Source organism: Meles meles, chromosome 9 (assembly GCF_922984935.1).
Source record: "Meles meles chromosome 9, mMelMel3.1 paternal haplotype, whole genome shotgun sequence".
NCBI lineage: Eukaryota > Metazoa > Chordata > Mammalia > Carnivora > Mustelidae > Meles > Meles meles.
The window spans coordinates 111,531,188-111,553,096 of NC_060074.1; the positions used below are offsets into that span (position 1 = coordinate 111,531,188).

The following is a 21,909-nucleotide window of genomic DNA, read 5'->3' on the forward strand; positions in this document are numbered from 1 at the left end:
TATATTTTAATAAAAATAATTTTAAAAAATCATTATTCAAGAATGTATGCTAGCTGTGTAAGTAATGACAAATAGATCAATGGAATACAATAGAGGACCAGAAATAAACCCACACTTCTAAGGTTATATGATTTCTACAACATTGCCAAAAAGCTGATACCATAATACGTTCTTAGTGGAATTATAAAATGTATAGACAATTTAGGAAAAAAATTCCAACGATGTCTTACAAAATTTAAACATATTCCTACCTTATAAGCCATCAAATTCTGATTCTAACTATACCAATTCCACTGAATTAGATAAGAATCTTCAGAGTAGCTTTATTCATAACTTTCAAAAACTAGAAATACTCCACATATCCATTAATAGGATAGTAGGAACATAAAATGTGGTATATTCATACAATGCATTATTATTCATGAGTAACAATGAATGAGCTACTACTACACAAATATGATAGATAAATCTCAAAAGCATTATACTGCTTGAAAGAAGCTTTACACAAAAGAGAAAATATTCTATTATTTTAGTCATATGGAGTTATAGAATAGAAAGATCTACTTTATGTGGAAAAAGGTCAGAACAGTGGTTACCTCTGAAAGCCTAGAGGTGGGGATGGACTTGAAAGGATCACAAGGAAACATTCGTGTAATGTTAATGGTCTATAACTCAACAGCTGTTTGGATTACTTGGGTTATATGTTGCATGCATTTACCAAAACTCAGTGAATGTACACTGAAAATATATGCATTCCACCATATATAAATTGCATTTCAAAAGAAAAATAACACAGACAAAAGACTGAACTCTAGTGATATGCATGCTAAAGTATTTAGGATGAAGCATATCATTGCCTGCAGTTTATTTTGAAATGTACCAAAAACTAAACTGAAATGATGGATGGATAAAGAAAGCTGATGAGGTTGCGATAAAACAAGGATAGTGAAACGGTAAAGACAGAGTCTACAGGATGGATATACAGTTGTTTACTGTAAAGTATTTGCAATGTTTGGGTATTAAAAAAACTTTAAAAAAATCTGGACTGTGCAACTTTAATGCCTCTCTTTTTTCAATATCTAGGAAAAGGGAAGTTTTCTATGGCAAAAAATTTTTTACTTATTTCTCTCCTTATTCATTTTACTAACAGATGGCCACATACTTCAGGGAAGGTAAGGTCCCTTTCCACCCCAATCCAATGCTTATAATTCTATTCCTCTTGTTAGTGAGTAAGAACATCTAGCTAACAATATATAAAGAAAAGCCTCCTACATGGCATCCAGGGAAGTGCTCCATATCCTTCAAGGAGAATTAGGGAAGGAACATTCCTTTTTCTGGCCTCTCACCATTGATGTCTCACCTGAGAATCTTGGAGCAGCTGCAGCCATCTTTCAACCATGAAGGGACAAGCTCAAGGTCAAAGGCAACATGCTACAAAGGCAGAGCAAAGAAAGCATAATATGGGTTCAGGATGGCATCAAACTAGAAGCTTTCTTCTGAACTTCTTATGAGAGAAACATGGAGGTTGACTAGAGTTGCAGCTGTCCTCTTGCCATGAGGCAATAAGCATAAAAACAAAAATGAAATGTGCAAAGGATGTTAGAACAAAAAGAAAACAAAAAGAGCTTGGCTTTTTAATATCATTATTGAGATGCTTACACTATCACTTGAAGTCCTCTAGACTTCTTGTTAAAGAAACAATAAATTTCTCGGGGCACCTGGGTGGCTCAGTGGATTAAGCCGCTGCCTTCGGCTCAGGTCATGATCTCAGGGTCCTGGGATCGAGCCCCGCATCGGGCTCTCTGCTCCGCGGGGAGCCTGCTTCCTCCTCTCTCTCTGCCTACCTCTCTGCCTACTTGTGATCTCTCTCTGTCAAATAAATAAAAATAAAAAAAAAAGAAACAATAAATTTCTGTAGGAGTTAGTTGTGTATTGTGTTATTTGCCGCTGAGAGCATTTTGACTGTACACAGCATTGAAAACAGAAAGTATATGCATATAACCATGAGAAAATGATGTTTAAATTATTAATTGAGGTCATTTTATTGACTGCAATTCTGCCATGGAATTTATTAAAAGAGTTTGTTGTCACTTAGAGTCATAAGGAAAAACTTTACAAGAAGGAGGAAGCTGACTGAGGCTCTGAGGGAGGAGTAAAATTTCACAGGATGGAGAAGGCAGAAGTAACGAAGTTTCAAATAGGGGACTTATAGCTCAGAAGACCAGCTGAAGTCTCCTGCCTTACCATTACTTGAGAGACAATCCAAACTAGTTTCTCAGGATAGAAGAAATCTCCCCAACAAGTATCCAAAGGAGAAAATGTTTCACTCAATAGAAGTCACATAGAATGAAAATTACTCTCTTCAAACAGAATCAGTTGTAATGCTATAGTCTCTAAGTAATGGAAAAACCCAACTAAATAAAATAGCTTATTGAATATAGAAATATATTGGCTTATAAAACAGGAAGTCTTTTGATAGAAGAAGTTTTGGGATTAATTGGCCAACTTAAAAATGTCTACAGGGAGCCTCCCCCCCCCCCCCACCTTTCTGTTTTCCATTGTTGGTGCATGAATTTTGCCAACAGGATGCATCTCCCTCATGATTGCAAGATGGCTGCATTATCCTGATGTTTCATGACTTCTCTTCTTTCCCTTCCCCTGTAGTCTTCATTATTGCTTCAGTTTCCCTTTCTGCGTACAAATTCCTTCTGTGGACAGTTTGCACAGTCATATGTGGTAGTATGACATTTCCAGTCTTCATATTGTTCAGCTTTGCCCATTCTCTCATGGTCCCAACACAGCATTTCCTGAAAAGGAACTCAATTAGGCCAGATTGAATGTTATGAGCAGCAGACTGCACAGAGTTGAGGAAAGAACCAGTGAGACTGAAAATGTGCCAGAGGAAACTCTCAAGCTAATACACAAAAAGAAATAGAGAGTGGGGAGAAAAAAAATGGATCAAAATATCCAAGAACCGTGAGACAATCACAAAAAGTGTGACATTTGTATAATAGGGATACCAGAAGCAGAAGAAATAAAGGAGCAAAGTAAATGTTTTTAGTAATACTGGCAAGGAATACTTTAAAATTAATGACAGCAGTAACGCCTAGGTGGCTCAGTTGGTTAAGCGGCTGCCTTCGGCTCGGGTCGTGGTCCCAGTGTCCAGGGATCGAGTTCCGCATCAGGCTCCTTGCTCGGCAGGGAGCCTGCTTCTCCCTCTGCCTCGGCCTGCCACTCTGTCTGTCTCTGCTCACTCTCTCTGACATAAATAAATAAAATCTTTAAAAAAAAAAGATTCACCTAGTTATTTAAAAAATTAATTAATTAATTAATTAGATAAAATAAAATTAATGACAGCAAACCACAAATCCTGGAAGCTCAGGGAACACCACGCAGGAAAAATTCCAGAAATAAGTCAATAACATACCCAGGCCATCATATTCCAACTGAAAAACAAAAACGAAAACAAAACACACAAAGAGGTCTTGAAAGAAGCCAGGAGCCGAGGAATTGGGGGGAAACACATTACCTTCAGAGGACCAACCATAAGAATTACATCACACCTCTCTCCAAAACCCATGGAAGCAAGAAGACAATAGAGTGAAATATTTAAAGCTATTGAAAGAAAAAAATTTCAGGGCTGTGTGAATTGTGTGACTGATTGTCCTAGATGCACTAATTTATTTAAAAATAATGTTCATAAGGAGTCAATATGTAGTTTAAGAGACAATCAGTGTGTGTCTTATATAAATGGTACATCTATGGTTTTTAATCTGTGCTAGACTTCAAAACTGTGATCTCCTGTTATTGTATGCAACCTTGAACTCCACCTCTGCAGGGGTTCTTCTGTGATTAAATAGGTTATAATTATAAGCAAATTCAGAGCAACTGATTACTTATCAAAAAGATTATCTTTGGTTGGAGGTGAGCTGCACTGAAACTTTACAACAAAAATGTCTCTGGACAAGGAGAGTGAGAGAAAAGAAACAAAAGGACACTAATTCATCTGTAATTTACTGTTGGTAAGCCTAGCAGTAAAGAGACATTGGTCAATTGCTCTGACCCTGATGAATTTATAAACTAAGATCATTGTCATTTATGCTTGCAGATGTTAACTGGAAAAGTTATATATGCATAAACCTTTTCAACCTGAAACTCAAAACCCAGTGAAATTATCCTTCAAACATGAATAAGAAATAAGCATACTTATCTCAGAAAAGTAGAAAATAAAAAAAAGAAAAACAAAAGCTAGACGATATGTCACCAGCAGTCCTGCCTTGCAAGAAATCTTTCAAGAATTTTGTCAAAAGAAGGAATATTATATAGGTCAGAAATATGGATTTATATATAGAAGTAAAGAATTTTAGAGAAGGAATAAAAGAAGGTAAATAAAAATAAAATCCATTATTTTTCTTATTTTTAATTGATCTAATAGATAACCGTTTGTTACAAGTAACAATAGCAATAATTTATTGGGTGATTATAGCTTATGGATAAGTGAAATGAATGATAGCAGTGTCATAGGAGAAGGGAAAGAGGCATTGAGGATACTCTGCTATAAGTTACCTGTACTGGTCACCTGGGTGGCTCAGTGGGTTAAAGCCTCTGCCTTCGGCTCAGGTCGTGATCCCAGAGTCCTGGGATCGACCGCATCGAGTTCTCTGCTCCACAGGGAGCCTGCTTCCTCCTCTCTCTCTGCCTGCCTCTCTGCCTACTTGTGATCTCTGTCAAATAAATAAAATATTAAAAAAAAAAAAAACAAACAATTTACCTGTACTGTCCAGGAAGCAGTTCGGTGTTATTTGAAAGTTGACTTGAATGAATTAGTTTTAAATCAAAAAACAAACAAACAGCTTAAGGAAACTGTTAAAATAAAATTTGAAAAGTATAATTGATATGGCAAGAGAAGAAATAAATGGAACCAAAAAAATGCTCAATTAAAACTGAAAAGGAAGAAAAAGAATGGAAAAAAAATAGAAACATAAAACAAGGGCAACAAATAAAACAGTTCCAAATATGGTAGATATTAACCAAACTATGTCAATAATTACTTTAAATATTAATATTTTAAATGTACAAATTAAAAGACTTCTGAAGAGAGTTCTTTTTGAAAACTGCTATATGTTGTCTATAAGAAAATTAATTTAAATATGAAGACAAAAATAGATTTAAAGTAAAGGGGTGGAGATAGCTATACCAAACTAACACCAATCAAAAGAATGCTAGAGTAGCTATTTTAATTTTAAACAAATCAGACTTCAGGACAGAAAATTATCATGAAGAAAGGGAAGAAGTCCCTAATGATAAAAAGATTAATTCTCCAAGAACACATAACAATTCTTAATGGGTATATACTTGACGATAGAACATCAAAATTTCTGGGTCAAAAGCCAATAGAACTGCAAAAAGAAACAGAAATTCTGCTGTTGTAGTTCAAGACCCCAACATCCCTCCATCATTAATTGACAGACCCAGCAGACAGAAAATCAGTAAGGACATAATTGAACTGAACAGGTCTATTGATCTACTGGATCTAATTGACATTTCATTCAACAGCATGATATACATTCTTCTACAGCTCAGGTAGAACATTGATCAAGATCATCACATTTTGAGACATAAAACACATACCTTAACACATTCAATAGAATTAGAATCGTACAATACCTGCTCTCAGACCATAATGGAATTAAACTGGAAATCAGTAAGGGCATAGATAGCCAGAAAATCTCAAAATACTTGGAGATTAAACAACATATTTCTAAACACATGAATTAAAGAAGATGTCTCAAGAGAAGCTTTAAAATATTTTTAAATGAAAATGAAAATACAGCTTATCAAAATTTGTAGAAAACAGTTCTTAAAAAGAAATTTGCAGCATTAAATGCATACATTAGAAAAGAAAAAAAAAACCTAAAATCCATAATCTAATTTTCCACATTAGAAAACTAGAGAAAAAAAAAGCAATAAAAACCTTAAACAAATAGAAGAAAATAAATAATAAAATCAGGGCAGAGATCAAGGAATTGAGAGCAGGAAATAATAGAGAAAAACCAATAAAATCAAAATCTGGTTTTTTTTTTTTTGTTTTTTTTTTTCAAAAAAATTTACAACCCTCTAACTAGGCTACTTAAAGGGGTAGTGGAAAGAGAACACATAAATTAGTAATATGAGAAATGGAAGAGAAACTATTATTACTGATTCCATGGATATTAAAAGGAAAATAAAGCAATATTATGAACTGTCTGCTCACAAATTTGAGTGAAATGAGCCAATTCCTTGAAAGGTACAAACATATATAAGGCTATATATATTAAAGAAATTGAATCAATAATTATTAAACTTTCAAAAAAGAAAGTGCCAGTCCCAGATGGTTTCACTTATGAATTCTACCAAACATTAAAGGAAGAAAATCCACAATATCTTCCAAAAAAATAGAAGCTATAAGGTCATCATTACTCTAATGCTTAAACCAGATAGTGAACTTACAAGAAAATTCTCATAAACATAAATTCAATAAAACTCTCAACAAAATACTAACAAATCAAATTTAACAAAGTATAGACAAAATTATACACCTGAACCAAGTAAGATTTACTCTATGTATGGGAAGATGGTTCAACATTCAAAAATTTCAATTAATGTGATTCATCATATCAATAGGCTAAAGAAAATCATATTGTTGTATCCAAGAAAAGCTTTTTGGAAAATATAACCCTCCTTTGTGATTAAAAACAAACAACAACCACAAAAATCCAACCTCTCACTTAGAGGGAACTCCTTCAATCTGACAAAGAAAAGCTATAAAAATAACTCTATTCATAACATCATAGTTAATGTTGAGAAACTATAGGCTTTCTACCTAAGACAGAGTACAAGTATGTCTCCTCCCCCACTCCTATTAAATATTGTACTGGTAGTTAATGAAATAAGATAAGAAAAAGATATACAGATTTAGAACAAAGAAATAAAACTGTCTTTGTTAGCAGATGACATGATTGTCAATGTATAAAACCCCAAAAACTCAACAAAAAATTCCTGAAACTTAATGAATATAGAATGTTTATCTTTGTGTATGGTGTTAGAAAATGGTCCGGTTTCATTCTTCTTCATGTGGTTGTTCAGTTTTCCCAGGACCACTTATTAAAGATACTGCCTTTTTTCCATTGGATGTTCTTTCCTGTTTTGTCTAAGAGCGATTGACCATAGAGTTGAGAGTTCATTTCTGGGATCTCTATCCTGTTCCATTGATCTATGTGTCTGTTTTTGTGCCAATACTATGCTGTCTTGATGATCACAACTTTGTAATATAGCTTGAAGTCAGGCATAGTGATGCCCCCAGCTTTGTTTTTCTTTTTCAACATTCTCCTGGCAATTCAGGGTCTTTTCTGGTTCTATACAAATTTTAGGATTGCTTGTTCCAGCTCTGTGAAAAATGTCAATGGTATTTTGAAAGGGATGGCATTGGAAGTATAGATTATTCCTCCAATCCGTAAGCATGGAATGTTTTTCCATCTCTTTGTGTCTCCCTCCATTTCTTTCATAGTGTTCTGTAGTTTCTTACACCATACTCAAAAGTAAACTCATGATGAAATATATCAATATAAGACAAGAATCCATCAAAACCTTAGAGGAGAACACAGGCAGTAACCTCTTTGACATCAGCCACAGCAATTTCGTTCATGACATGTCTCCAAAGGCAAGGGAAACAAGAGCAAAAATGAACTTTTGGGAATTCATCAAGATAAAAAGCTTCTGCACAGCAAAGGAAACAGTCAACAAAACTAAATGGCAACCCATGAAATGGAAGGAGATATTTGCAAATGCCATTTCAGATAAAGGGCTGATATCCAAGATATATCAAGAACTTATCAAACTGAACACCCAAAAAAACAAATGAACAAACAAACAAATAATCCAGTCAAGAAATGGACAGAAGACATGAACAGACACTTCTCTGATATCCAAGATATATCAAGAACTTATCAAACTGAACACCCAAAAAAACAAATGAACAAACAAACAAATAATCCAGTCAAGAAATGGACAGAAGACATGAACAGACACTTCTCTGATATCCAAGATATATCAAGAACTTATCAAACTGAACACCCAAAAAAACAAATGAACAAACAAACAAATAATCCAGTCAAGAAATGGACAGAAGACATGAACAGACACTTCTCTAAAGAAGACATACGAATGGCTAACAGACACATGAAAAAATGTTCAACATCACTAGCCATCAGGGAAGTACAAATAAAAACCACAATGAGACATCATCTTAGACCAGTTAGAGTGGCAAAATTAACAAGACAGGAAACAACAAATGCTGGCTAGGATATGGAGAAAGGGGAACCGTCTTGCACTGTTGATGGGAATTCAAGTTGGTACAGCCACTCTGAAAAACAGCATGGAGGCTTCTCAAGACATTAAAAATAGAACGGCCTTACAACCCAGCAATTGCACTAGGTTTTTATCCCTAAGATACAGACGTAGTAAAACAGAAGGGGCACATGCCTCCTGATATTCATAGCAATAATGTCCACAATAGCCATACGGCGGAAGGAGCCAAGATGTCTTTCAGCAGCTGAATGGATAAAGAAGATGTGGTTCATATACACAATGGAATATTACTCAGCCATCAACATGGATAGAACTTGAGGGGATTATACTAAGTGAAATAAGTCAAGCAGAGAAAGACAATCATCATATGGTTTCACTCATAAGGAATAGAACAGAGTAAGAGAGGACCACAGAGGAAGGGAGGGAAAACTGAATTGGATGAAATCAGAGAAGGAAACAAACCATGAGAGACTCTGGACTCTAGGAACCAAACGGAGGGTTACAGAAGGGAGGTGGGTGGGAGATGGGGTAACAGTGTGATGGGTATTAAAGAGGGCACATGTTGTGATGAGCATTGGGTGTTATAGGAAACTAATGAAGCATTGAACATTATATCAAAAACTAATTATGTACTATATTATGTACTAATTATGTACTAACTGAACATAAAAAAATAATAGTGACTCAAAATGGATCATAGACCTCATTTAAAAATCCAAACTATAAAGCTTCTAGAGGATACCATAAGAGAAATTCAAAGTTCCCTTGGTTTGGAGATGAGTTGCTCGATATTAATACCAAAGTCATGACTCATATAAGAAAAAATGCTAAATTGGGCTCTATTAAAAGTAAAAAAAACTTCTGTTAAGCCAAAGACTGGGAAGAAATTTTTGAAAAACATCTCTGATAAAGGACTTTTATCCAAAATACAATGAGCTCTAAAACTCAACAATAACAAAACAAACAACCAATTAAAAATGGGCAAACAACCTAGACACTAAACTTTTCACTAAAGAAAGTGTAGAGATAGCAAATATGTAAATGAAACAAGGCTCAACACTGAAACAATGAAAATACTGCTGTGCACTTATTAAGACTACTAAAATTAAAAAAAGAAATTGATAGTACCCAATGCTGCCAAAAATGTGAAAAAGGATTCTCATTCACTGCTGCTGGGAATCCAAAATTATACAACCAATTTAAAGACAGTTTATCAGTTTCTTACAAAACTAAACAAACTCTTTCCAAGTAATCCAGGTCTCCTACACATTTACCATTTGAGTTGAAAACCCATACCTGCACAAACTCTGCACACAAATGTTTATGGCAACTTTATCCATAATTGCCAAAAACTGGAAGTAACTTAGATATTCTTCAATATGTGGATAACCTGGTACATCCACACAATGGAATATTTTCAGCAATAAAAAGAAATGAGCTACCAAGCCATGAAATAACATGATGGAAGCTTAAGTGCATGTTGCTAAATGAAAGAAACCAATGTGATAAGGCGACATATGCTGTATGGTTCCAACTATATGACATTCTGGAAAACGCAAAACTACAAAGACAAAAATGGTCAGTGGTTGTCACGTATTTGGGGATGATGAATAGATGGACCCCAAGGATTTTTTAACACAGTGAAACTATTCTGTATGATAATGTCATGGTAATACATAACATTATTCATCTGTCAAAACCCATAGAAATGTACAACACAAAGAGTGAAACGTTATGCAAACTACGGTCCTTAATTAATAATAATGTATCAATATTGGTTCAACAATTATAACAAATATATACCACAGTCATGCAGGATGTTGATAATTAGGGGAAACTGTTTAAGGAGAGATGTATATAGACTTTGCCGTACTATCTTCTCAATTTTTCTGTGAATCTATAACTGCTCTAAAAAATAAAGTCTATTAACTTTTAAAGTCACTTTTTTAAGTTTCACATTTTATAGTATTTTTGTCTAGTAAGCATTTTTCCCCTTCAAAATAGTTGCCTTTGAAGCTTGGCACTTATTCTAGTTTTCACATAAGCTGCTGTTAGACTTACAGGGTGTCATTTTATGCCTCCTGCACTGACAGGTCTCCTTTCTAAGAGGCTTTGACTTGAAAGAAGAGCCAACAGGTTTTCTGAACTATTAACAAACAGTGTAATTGATTATATATATATTTTATTTTTTTAAAGAAAAGAAGGGCTGATTAAATGTACAGATAATTTGCAAAGTTGAGATGAAACGGAAAATCATTTCAAAGAAGGGCCATGTCACTGGCGTATAATTGTAACCTCTATATCTGGAATTTCCCCTAAATACAAATACCTTCATATTACTTTTCTGCTTATCATTTCAAATATATACAGACAAAAAGAATATCCAGTTTAATCCCACTGCCAGTAGGAAAAAAAGAAGTCAATTTTCAGTCTACGCATTGCTCCTTTGAAAATAAAGTGCCCTTTTTCTCAGCTGCCTTTAAGATTCTCTGTCTTGGGAAATACAAATCAAAACCACCATGAGATACCGCCTCACACCAGGCAGACTGGCTAAAATTAACAAGTCAGGAAATGACAGATGCTGGCGAGGATGCGGAGAAAGGGGAACCCTTCTACATTCTTGGTGGGAATGCAAGCTGGTGCAACCACTCTGGAAAACAGCATGGAGGTGCCTCAAAAAGTTGAAAACAGAGCTACCCTATGACCCAGCAATTGCACTACTGGGTATTTACCCTAAAGATTTAAACATAGTGATCCGAAGGAGCATGTGCACCCAAATGTTTATAGCAGCAATGTCCACAATAGCCAAACTATGGAAAGAACCTAGATGTCCATCAACAGATGAATGGATAAAGAAGAGGTGGTGTATATATACAATGGAATACTATGCAGCCATCAAAAAAGGTGAAATCTTGCCATTTGCGATGACATGGAGGGAACTAGAGGGTATTATGCTTAGCGAAATAAGTCAATCGGAGAAAGACAACTATCATATGATCTCCCCGATATGAGGAAGTGGAGATGGAATGTTGGGGGGTGGGGGTTAGGAAAAGAATAAATGAAACAAGATGGGATCAGGAGGGAGACAAACCATAAGATACTCTTAATGTCACAAAACAAACTGAGGGTAGCCGGGGGGAGGGGGGTAGGGAGAGGGGGATGGGGTTATGGACATTGGGAAGGGTATATGATATGGTGAGTGCTGTGAAGTGTGTAAACTGGCGATTCACAGAGACCTGTACCCCTGGGGTTAATAATACATTATATGCTTATTAAAAAATTTTAAAATTAAAAAAAATTCTCTGTCTTGTTTCTCAGTATTTTTCCTGTGATGTGTTTAAACATAGGTTTATTTGTAGCACTTATTTTGCTTAAAGTCTGAAGCACTTGACACTATAACTTGATGTCTTTTGTGATTTGGGGGAAATTATTGTCCATGACGTTTTTCAAATATAGCTTCTACCCCATTTCATTCTCTTTTCTACCCCCCTACCCCCAGCACTCCAGTAACTCATTGTCATATATTTTCACCATGCTCCATCTGTCTTATATTCTTTTTCTGTATTTTGCATGTTTTTTTCTCTCCATGCTTCAGTCTATTTTCTAGTGACCAGATTTCCAGCTTACTAATTTTGTTGCAAGTCTGTCCAATCTGTTGTGAAACTCCTTTACTGAGTTCTTAATTAATATAGGTTATTATATTTTTATTTCTAGACATTCATACAAACTTCTTATAGTTTCCTTGTAAAATTTTTCACATCAGTTTCCTGATAAAATTTTGTCAGCTAACTCCTTGAACATATTATTATAGAGTTCATGTCTAATAAATGCAATATCTGAATTTTCTGTAGGTCTGTTTATATTGTTTGATTTCCTATTTTTAAAAGTGTGTCACCCTATTATAACTAACATACAGTAAAGTGCACTAATCTTAAATGTACATTCTACTGGTGCTAACATATGCATATCTTCAGCAACCCCCATCAGATGAGATTCAATAGTTGTTAACAATATATAAAGAGTTCTAACAAATCAGTAAGATTAAAGAGAATCACCACAAGGAAAAACTGGACAAAAGTTCTAAACAGGCAATTCACAAAGAGAACACAAATAAGCTATACAAGAATAAGTCTAATAAATGTGCAGATTCACTTTTAATCAAAAAATTAAAATTAAAGTAGGAGTAAGAGGTATTTTTCATATATTACATTAAGAGTTACAAATTAATACACTATTGATCCATGGTGGTAAAGCTGGGACTTTCATAAGTTGGGGCAGTAGAAATGAAAATACTTAGCTGTCAGGTATCTCTGTGTTTCAAATTTATTTACTCTTTGATTCAGCAATTCAATTGTTAAGGCTCTGTCTTTCAGAAATTTTCAAATAAGCACACAAAGATATATTAGTTAATAATAATATTAATAATAATATCAATACATTTTTTGAGAGCTCACAATTTGCTAGATATACTTCTTAGTGTTTTATGTGTATTAACTCATGTAATTGTCAAGATGACATAGAGGCAATAGATATTTCCCCATCTAAATGGTAGTTGCAATAGGACACTAAAGCTAAAAAGGGAATGTGGTGCTTGTTTTTGCCTCAAACACTAAGTAGAAGAGGCAAGCATTTTAAAAGGAACGGATGAATGGAAAATATCAGGCACACATCAGAGTGTTGCCCAGGTGGGTATAGGGCAATGACATGGAACCAGGTGGTTATAAAGGCCCAGGGGAGGACGAAGCCACAGGGGTAGACTAGCCAGAGCCCTAAAGTTTGGTAAGTGTGGGAGAAGGTTTTACTACCTTCATACCACGTAACTTCAATCGTCTGCCATCTCTGTGTGCTCCACTGTGCCAACTGCTTCAGGACTTATGAAAGAATGACAAGACATAGTCTGTTTCTGAGAGTCTGGACATGATGTAGGAACACGGTGCACTCTGCTCCAGCCTGCCAGAGAAGGAGTCCTACCCAGATATCCAGTAGCACCTACAGCACTCTGTAAGAGTTTTCTGTCAAGCGTCCCTCTCCAGTGCTTGTCTCTGCTTTTCTTAATGGCAGCTCTATGTCTGACTCCTCCCTGTATCCTGTATACCTAGCATAGTGTCTGGCACACAGTGGACAATTAGCTCAATAAATGAATGATTGGATCCATGGAGGGTAGATGAATAGTTGAGTGGGTGGGTGGGTGGGAGGATAAGTGATTCCTCATACCAAGTATCAACCTTTCCTCATGACAAATAGATAAGAGGGTCACACTAGATCTAATGTCTAATGCCTACTGCTCTGAAAACAGTCCTGTTCTGAAAATGGTCCTATATTCTGATCTTTTTTCCATGCTTCAAGATTCTTTGTGGAATTTATTTCCACCCTGTAAGTTTCATTAGCACAGAGAAAACTATAAGTAAATTAGTGCCGCTTCCTTTCAATTTTTTTTCCTCTTTTCAAGCAGAAAGATCCTTGTATTCGTTTTTCCTGTTTCTGAGAAAACACGCACTAACAGCTTCAGGGATGAATATTAGAGTATCTGTCCACTGTCATATTAATTTCTGCCTGCAAAGAAAATCTATTTCATGTTTATTATTTTTTATTGTTGCCATATACAATGGAAATCTGATGTGATCCAGACTGTCATCACTGTCAGCAATTCTCAACACAGACACTCACAGCCGAATCAAGACCGCAGAATGGCATAGTAAGAGCCGGTGGGGCTTCCAAAGTACGACTCAGGCTGAAGAAGCAGCAGCTACCAGGCACATGCTCTTCCCATGGTGGAGGACAGGGACAAGAAGTCAGGCCAAACCATGCAAACTCATTCCAAGCCTCCACGGGGATATGGCTTAGGTCATGTCCACTCACATTCCATTGGCTAAAATAAATCTCGTGACCAAACACAATATCCATAGGGTGGGGCACTATACAGGGCTTTTTCCGGGGAAGGGAAAAGTAAATATTTACTGGATAATAATACAAACTATCACAGGGAGTCATTCAAAAGTTAACTCTTGGTACACCTGGGTGGCTCAGCCGGTTGAGCATCAGACTCTTGGTTTCAGCTCAGGTCAAGATCTCTCGGGGTTGTGGGATCAAGCCCCACATTGTGCTCCACGCTCAGCCCAGAGTGTGCTTGTCCCACTCCTTCTGTTCCTCCCCTGCTCATCCTTTCTCTCTCAAATAAATGAATTGAATATTAAAAAAAAAAAAAAAAAAAAAGTTAAGTCTCAAGGCCCCGGCTGCTTCCTCACAATTTCCTGGAACTCTGTCTGCTTTTTATGCTTTGGTGACTTTTAACACCCAATGAGTAAAGATAATAAGAAAAAAAGTAACTATTTATGGACTACCCAGGACACTTCAGTCACGTATATGTATCATTTGTAACTCTCACCACACATCTACAAAGAAAGAGTTGTTATACATATGTTATACATATCACATACAAGCAAGCTACAGATCAAAGAGAGAAAGTATCTTGAGCAGTGTTACTAAGTGCATGCCAAAGATAGATATCAAGACCATTCTAGAAGCCCACACACTGCCCGTGGACTCTTTCCAATTTCTTGTGGCGTTCAACTTCACTGATCGTTTTATCTGATGTATTTATTTGTGCCAGTTAAGACCACAGTGAAATACTCCTACATATCAAACTAAGTAAATTTAAGGCTCAAAATACCAAGTGTTTGGCAGCTCCTTACACTGCTCGTGACAATGGGAAGAAATGGTACAAAATATGCTAAGTCTATTGTCTTTGAGCTATGCAGTTGAAGGAACTTATAATGAGATAAATAAACAGTCCCCTGTGTCCCTGTGGCCTTGGCATGACTGTTTCCCTCTGTGAGTGTCTATGTCTCTCTGTGTGTTCCACATGATATTTTGACTTATTTCTTTAGTGCTATGAAGTCTCTGTTTTAATACTCTTGATAAATGTATGAGCCTCTAAGAAGAACCCTTCAGAGCGCATCAGATGTAAGAGTCATTAACCCCATCGTGACGTGGGAAAATTAGGAGGCAAAGTCACTTAGCAAAGGTGCAAGTGCTGAGTCAGAAATGAGAAGCCATGTCTGCCACATTTCAAATCCTGGGTTGTTTTTTTTTTAAGATTTTATTTATTTATTTGACAGAGAGAGACACAGCGAGAGAGGGAAAGCAAGCAGGGGGATTAGGAGAGAGAGAAGCAGGCTTCCTATTGAGCAGGGAACCTGATGTGGGGCTTGATCCCAGGACCCTGGGATCATGACCTGAACCAAAGGCAGATGCTTAATGACCTCAAATCCTGTTCTTTCTTTTCTCATGAAATTGTTCTGGGGATTAAATGAGATGAAATATGTAGCATTCATAGAAAAAGTTTGGCAAATATAATTACCATTCTGCTTCTCCCTTCTTTGTCACAGCAACATACCCCAAATCCCTCCCTTCTCTTAGTCAACGAGAATAAAAGCCACAACAAAGGGTCTAAGGAAGAAACTGGCTCTTCTTAGAGGGCCCCAGGCCTCAGCCGGCAGTAGCTGGAGATGTAAATTTTTAGTTCAGGTTCACACCAACAACTTACACTGAAGGGGAAGGGCCGTGACCCTAACAGGGCTCTCTGAACATTAGTAACTCACTTTCTGCTTGCTGGGAGATACTAATCTCCTGATGTTCTGATGGGAATTGTTGGAAACTCATTCAGGAACTCCATGTCTCCTTTCCTTGTGTCTCGGGGCCTCCAGCAAGAGCCGCATCAAGCTGAGTCGTAACCCAGACACGGGGGTCTTCTAGGGACAGGGTTACAAAGGAGGGGGGCCAAGGAGACTGAACTAGAAGCATCTCCCTCACAGCAGCGATTGAGGGCTAGACAGTCCCCATTCGACTTCGAGCTGTCCCTGAGGACCCGTGTGAACTTGAGCAGCTACCTCACCTCTCTGGTCCTCAGCTTCCATTTCTATAAAATGAAGAAGGAAAAGGGTGGGGGACTAAAACAGGGCACCTGGGTGCTTATTCAGTGTGTTAAGCCTCTGCCTTCGGCTCAGGTCAAGATCTCAGGGTCCTGGGATCGAGTTCCGCATCGGGCTCTCTGCTCAACAGGAAGCCTGCTTCTCTCTCTCCTAATCCCCCTGCTTGCTTTCCCTCTCTCGCTGTGTCTCTCTCTGTCAAATAGATAAATAAATTCTTAAAAAAAAAAAAAAAAAAAAAGACTTAAGCAAGGTACCATCCACCCTGTAAGGGCGCTGTGACATAGCAATACCCTCAGATAGGAGGACCCAACATAGCACCAGTTCTGGCCCATTCTAGTTGCTCAGAGGATTGTTACTGCCTGTATATTCCTGTGTCTGCTGGGATGTGTTTCTCTGGGAAATCATTAAATCTACAAAAGTATCAGAACCACCCAGGCTAACTTACATGCTGTGTCCTTTTTACTGACTTTTCTCTGCCCAAGATTCAAGCCAACCCCATCCTGACATCTCTGGGTTTTCTACTCATTCTCTCTCTCTCCCTTCCTTCCTCCCCCCACCCCTAACCCTTACTTTGAAGCTTTCTCACTTTTCTTAACCATAGTCCATACAGCTGGACTTTCAGACCTGTCACCAACACATGAGATTTTGCTTATGGTTCACATCAAACTATCCCAGACCACTTGGTGTTCCTGCTGGGTTTCTCTGCTGTCCTTCTTCTCTTAAAGATACTGTTAGAAAGCATCCAGAGGCAAGTTATTCTGGATCCTTAAGATCTACCCCAAGATGAGGTACCACTGTAAGTTAGGAGCCTAGGTTGCAGTTCTGGGTCTGACCTAAGTCCACAACCTCACTGACCCTGGGTGCTGTTTTCTACCTGGCGTGTTGAGAGCCAGACTTTAGCAAAGTCTAAAGAAGAGGTCCTAGCGCCTCAGTCCTAGCAGGAAGTATTGAGTCTCCTCTCTCTCAGCTTTCAAACCTCCTCATTTATGGATTCTTCTCAAGATCTCTGTGTCCCTGGGAAAGGGGAGAGGCTCCTGGCCACGGCTGCACAGTTTGTTTTCACCGATCTCTCAGGACCCGACCCTCCCTATTCCTACCCCATGCTCCTCATTACTCACAGCTTGTAGGAGCCTTAACCAACCAAAGCCCCGCTTCCTCTATCCTCTCCTCTTAAAATATGCAGAGCCACAGTTTGGTTTTCTTAAAAGCTTCCAACTTGCCGATCAGTTAAGTTAAGCCATGTTTCTGCGCTAATGAGAAAGAACCAGAAAAAGGCCCAAGGAGAAAATATTTGCAATACACATGAAAAAATGTTGTTGTCTTTTGTGTATAAAGAACTCAAATAAATCAATAAGAAAAACATTAACCGCTCTTCTGAATGAGAAACAGCATGAACAAAATATTCACCCAAAAGAACATGCAATTTCTAAATAAGCATATGACAGTACATTGAATCCCACTAGTAATCAAGAAAATGCAAAGTCAAATAATTACATATTTTCCATCTAGAGAATTATCAATATTTAAAATCTAATGCTTGATTCTGGCAAGAGGCTCTGAGATGAACAATTTGTTGGGGAGAATATAAATTGTTACAGCCACAACTCATGAACGTTTCAAAAGCCTGAAACATAGTCTCATAACCTTTGATCCAGCTGTTCCATTACTGGAATACAAGCTAAGGTAAAAATATGAAAGGCATATATTTATTTTCATATGGTTTATCATAGCAAAGAAAGGAAGCAACTTAGTAATTAAAACAAACTGAAGAGCTTTTGTACTTTTATATGGGAAAATGGTCATGGTATAATGTTTGGTAGAAAACTCAGCACTTAAAATCACATATTCAGTAATATCTCAGAGGTATAAAGCAAATGTCCACAAGTGTTTAAGAGACTAGAAAAAAATGTACCTGAATGTGCTAAGATATTATGAGCAGTTGATAGAGTTTGGGATTTTTTTTTTCACATTTTCGTTACTTTAAAAAAAGAAGAAGAAGAAGAACATCTATCACTTTGATACAGGGCAAAACTTTTAATTAGAGATTTTATAGGATCCAAGGAAAATCTGCCTGCCTCTCTGTGTAAGAGCTCACAGACCGGGATTGCAGTGGGGCCCCTTCAAGAAGGAACAAGCACTGAGTATGTGTTTGTCTTGGTGTGGATGAAGTGGGCAGGGATGCCCCTCTCATGGGCAACCCTTGCTGGATGTAGTTCTGGGAAGGAAGTAAAAATTCCCCTCTGGGACTCCATCACACCCTGTCACTCTGTGGGGAGCTCAGCAGCTTACACCAGCCACATCCTGCACACATTGCTGAGACTGCTGGAACTGAGTCCCAGCCCTGGCTGCACTTCCTCAGACAAATTCTTGTCACTGCTCCCAACCTCCATTTTCTCAGTTTTAAAACGGGCCTTTGGCAATATCCTCTTTGATGGTATTTATGGGAATTAAATGAGATAATGGTTTTATTGTTATAAGATAGAGCTGAGTTCTTGCTACCCCATTAATAAGCATCCAACACAGGAAGACACACTGCATTTCTATGATTCAACATCAGACTTTTACCATATAAGCTAATTTTTCATAGACTTATTTTGCCTTCTTAAAATGTGCCTCATTTCTTTAAAATTAAACACTTCCATGGTTAAATCTTCTAAAATACCAAATGTTTCCCTATAAGCTAAACAACCACTCACCATTAAACCCTATTTATCTTCTTTTCAGAATGGCTTTGGATCCTTACTATAAGCGTGCCCATCAAGGGAAGGGGACCAATCTCTCCAATAACTTAAACTTAATATCTTTAAGCTATTTGCTGAGTAAGACGTTGTATTATCACATTTTTTTAAGGTTTTATTTATTTATGACATAGAGACATAGCGAGAGAGGGAACACAAACAAGGGGGGACCATGAGAGGGAGAAGCAGGCTCCTCACTGAGCAGGGAGCCTGATACGGGGCTCGATCCCAGGACCCTGGGATCATGACCTGAGCTGAAGGCAGACGCTTAACCGACTGAGCCACCTAGGTACCCCTCACATTATAATCTAATGTATTAGTCACAACAACCTAACTTTGCAGGTTGTTCCAGTTTCACAGATGAAAAAATTGAGGCTCAGAGAAGTTAAATAAAATGCCAGCAGTGAGCTTCCATTGCTCATGGAAGGCAATGAAGACTCAAACCGAGATGGAGTCCTAAAGCCCTGGTTTCTTGCCAGCCCATGATCTAGCACATCCTCCATTTATGGCTGAATCCAAGAAGCTTTAATTGTATAATAAATAAAATGATAAACCTTATCGTTTATGGAATTTTCTACCTTTCTTTAGTTAGTTGTTTGGCTTCCTCCTTGTAAGGAATTCTTGTTATATTTGGGTGTTTTTAACCCATCCTGCCTTGAGAAATGACATAAGCAGACATCCTATGATTATGTCTAAAGGCCAGTTGCCTGTCAGTGAGCCTTGAGAAGTCTTCCCATAACTGAGGTGCGATAACCCGGAGACATGTCCTTTGGTTACCTACTGGCTCTTTTGGCTTCCTTCCACCTCCCCAGTTGCATTTTAGATAATTGAAGTTGTTTAATTTATGAATTCTGAAACAGGAGATACTATTAGCCAACATGGATCTATAAGTGCTACAAAACAAAATGCTGAACTGTTGCTAATTTCTAGTAAATGCCTACTCTGTTATCTTATAGACATTGCTTCTGCAAAACTCTGGAATTCAAGTGTTCTTGTCCCCATTTTCTAAATGAAGAAATGGAGACTCAAAAGTTTCCACACCTGGTCAAGAGTGTTCTGTAAATAGTTCCCTTCACAACAACATGTATATGTCCACCCTGGAAGTTTCACTAAATATTGACAAGCAGTGTCAAGTTCTTCATTAACTAACTGAAGAGAATGATGAAAACTTGCCCACTGTATCAAACAGGCAGTCCTAATAATAATGCCCGGAGTTGGTCCAGCCCACACAGAACTGGGAAAGCTGTCTGTGCTGCACACCTCCAGGGGGCAACCTTACATTGCCTTCAACCTGGATGGGACTCCCAAGGGCACACACAATGTGCAGACATCTGGAATGCAGCCCTGGGACTGCAGCAGAGCAACCTTACTGGGAGAAGCCAGGAGGGTGTAGCAGTGCCCTGGAGGACTGTCAAGTCAACAACGAAAAGCCCCACAGGAAGGACCAGCCATCAGACATGAGAACTGCAGGGTGTCTCTTGGGTCCGAGATTTAAAACAGAGGTGCCATGGTCTCAAGTTCCCTGCCCTTCTCTCTGGCATGGAGCGGGAAGAGATAAAATGCTACATATAACATAGCATTCTTTCTGGGCGATGTAGGTAGACTCCATTTAACTAACCAGAGTGTCAAAATCCGCTTCAAGTTTTTAACTGCCTAAGTGAAGACTTTACAAACTCTGCTATGTCTGGAAGCCTCAGACAGAAGTGATCCAAATAAATCACGTGGTCTTTGTCCAAGCAATCCCTTTTTCTAAGAATCTTTTCCAAACACTAGCCCACAGACTGGGACAGCGCCCTGGAGGGGCCAGCCGTGCAGGGATTTCCCAGGCCACTAAGGACCCTCAGTGGTGAGAGGCCACCCTGCTCTGGAGTGGCCGAGCAGCCAGCCAAGATTCAAATGGGTCTGCCCCTATTTGGTCACCGGCCCTGACAGTGCTGGGACAGGCCCTCTTGTCACATCTGGGAGTTTTTCAGTCCACACACAGGGGAATTCACCACAACCTCTGAGTCTGGTAGCTGCAGATGGAAACAGAAACGTGGTTAGAAAAATGTGATTCTTGCGCAGGAAAGTTGGAACAGAGAAGAGTTCAGACGTGGGCGGGAGTGTGTGTTAAGAAAGAAAGAAAGACAGACCGACAGACAGACAGAAACTAAGAAAAGGGTGGAAACCCCACCAGCCAAGTCTGCAGAAAAAAAATAAATGAAGTCTGCCTATCTCGGTCTCGGGCCGGAGCCCCTCCCCTCGGCCCGCGCCAGAGCAGCGTGACACAGGTGCCGCTTCCTCCCCGCCACTGAGGGTCAGGAGCCGGCCGGCGCGACCCTCGCCACCGCTCCGCTGTCCCCTCGGCCCCTGGTCCCGCCGGCGCCCCGCACCCGTCGGCGATGAACAGCGTCAATGGCACGTCGCGGCCCAACCTTGGTGAGTACCCGCCGCCCGTGGGGGTCGGCTGCTCCGCAGGGTCCCCGGGACCCCACTCCTGGCCGGGCCCACGGGGGCCGGGAGCTCGGGCTCGGAGACGGGACCGCAGCCCGGCCCCGGGCGTCGCCGGATCGCGCCCGGAGCCCCCGAGCCCGGCCCGGCTCTGCGCCCCGGGGCCTGGAGAGGCCGCCGGGCCACCGCCGCCCCGCGCGCCGCCGGCTCTCTGCGTCTTTGTGCGGTGGCCGCCGAGTCTGTGCCGCAGGAACTTGCCCCTGGACTAGTAAGTGAAGGACCTACTGGGAGGGAGAGGACGTCGTATGCTCTTTGCTCGGCGGCCCAGGACGCGGGGGCGGATTCGGAGTAAACTTCAGTAAACTCCGCCGATGCCCTGACTCACTCTCTGGGCGCGGGGAGGGACACACACATGGCGGAGGCATCGGTTCGCCTTGACCTTTTGGGGCGTTGTAATTCCTCTT

General features: G+C 39.0%; 1 protein-coding gene across 1 annotated transcript in view; it reads left to right on the forward strand.

Annotated features, from left to right (window-relative positions):
- Positions 1 to 20,864: 20,864 nt before the first annotated feature.
- Positions 20,865 to 21,909, forward strand: part of GYPC (glycophorin C (Gerbich blood group)) — a 42,391-nt gene continuing 41,346 nt past the window's right edge. Inside the window, exon 1 of the mRNA XM_046017969.1 lies at positions 20,865 to 21,433. Within this exon, the coding sequence (XP_045873925.1) occupies positions 21,397 to 21,433 (37 nt within the window). The 5' untranslated portion in view covers positions 20,865 to 21,396. The remainder of the gene's footprint in view (positions 21,434 to 21,909) is intronic.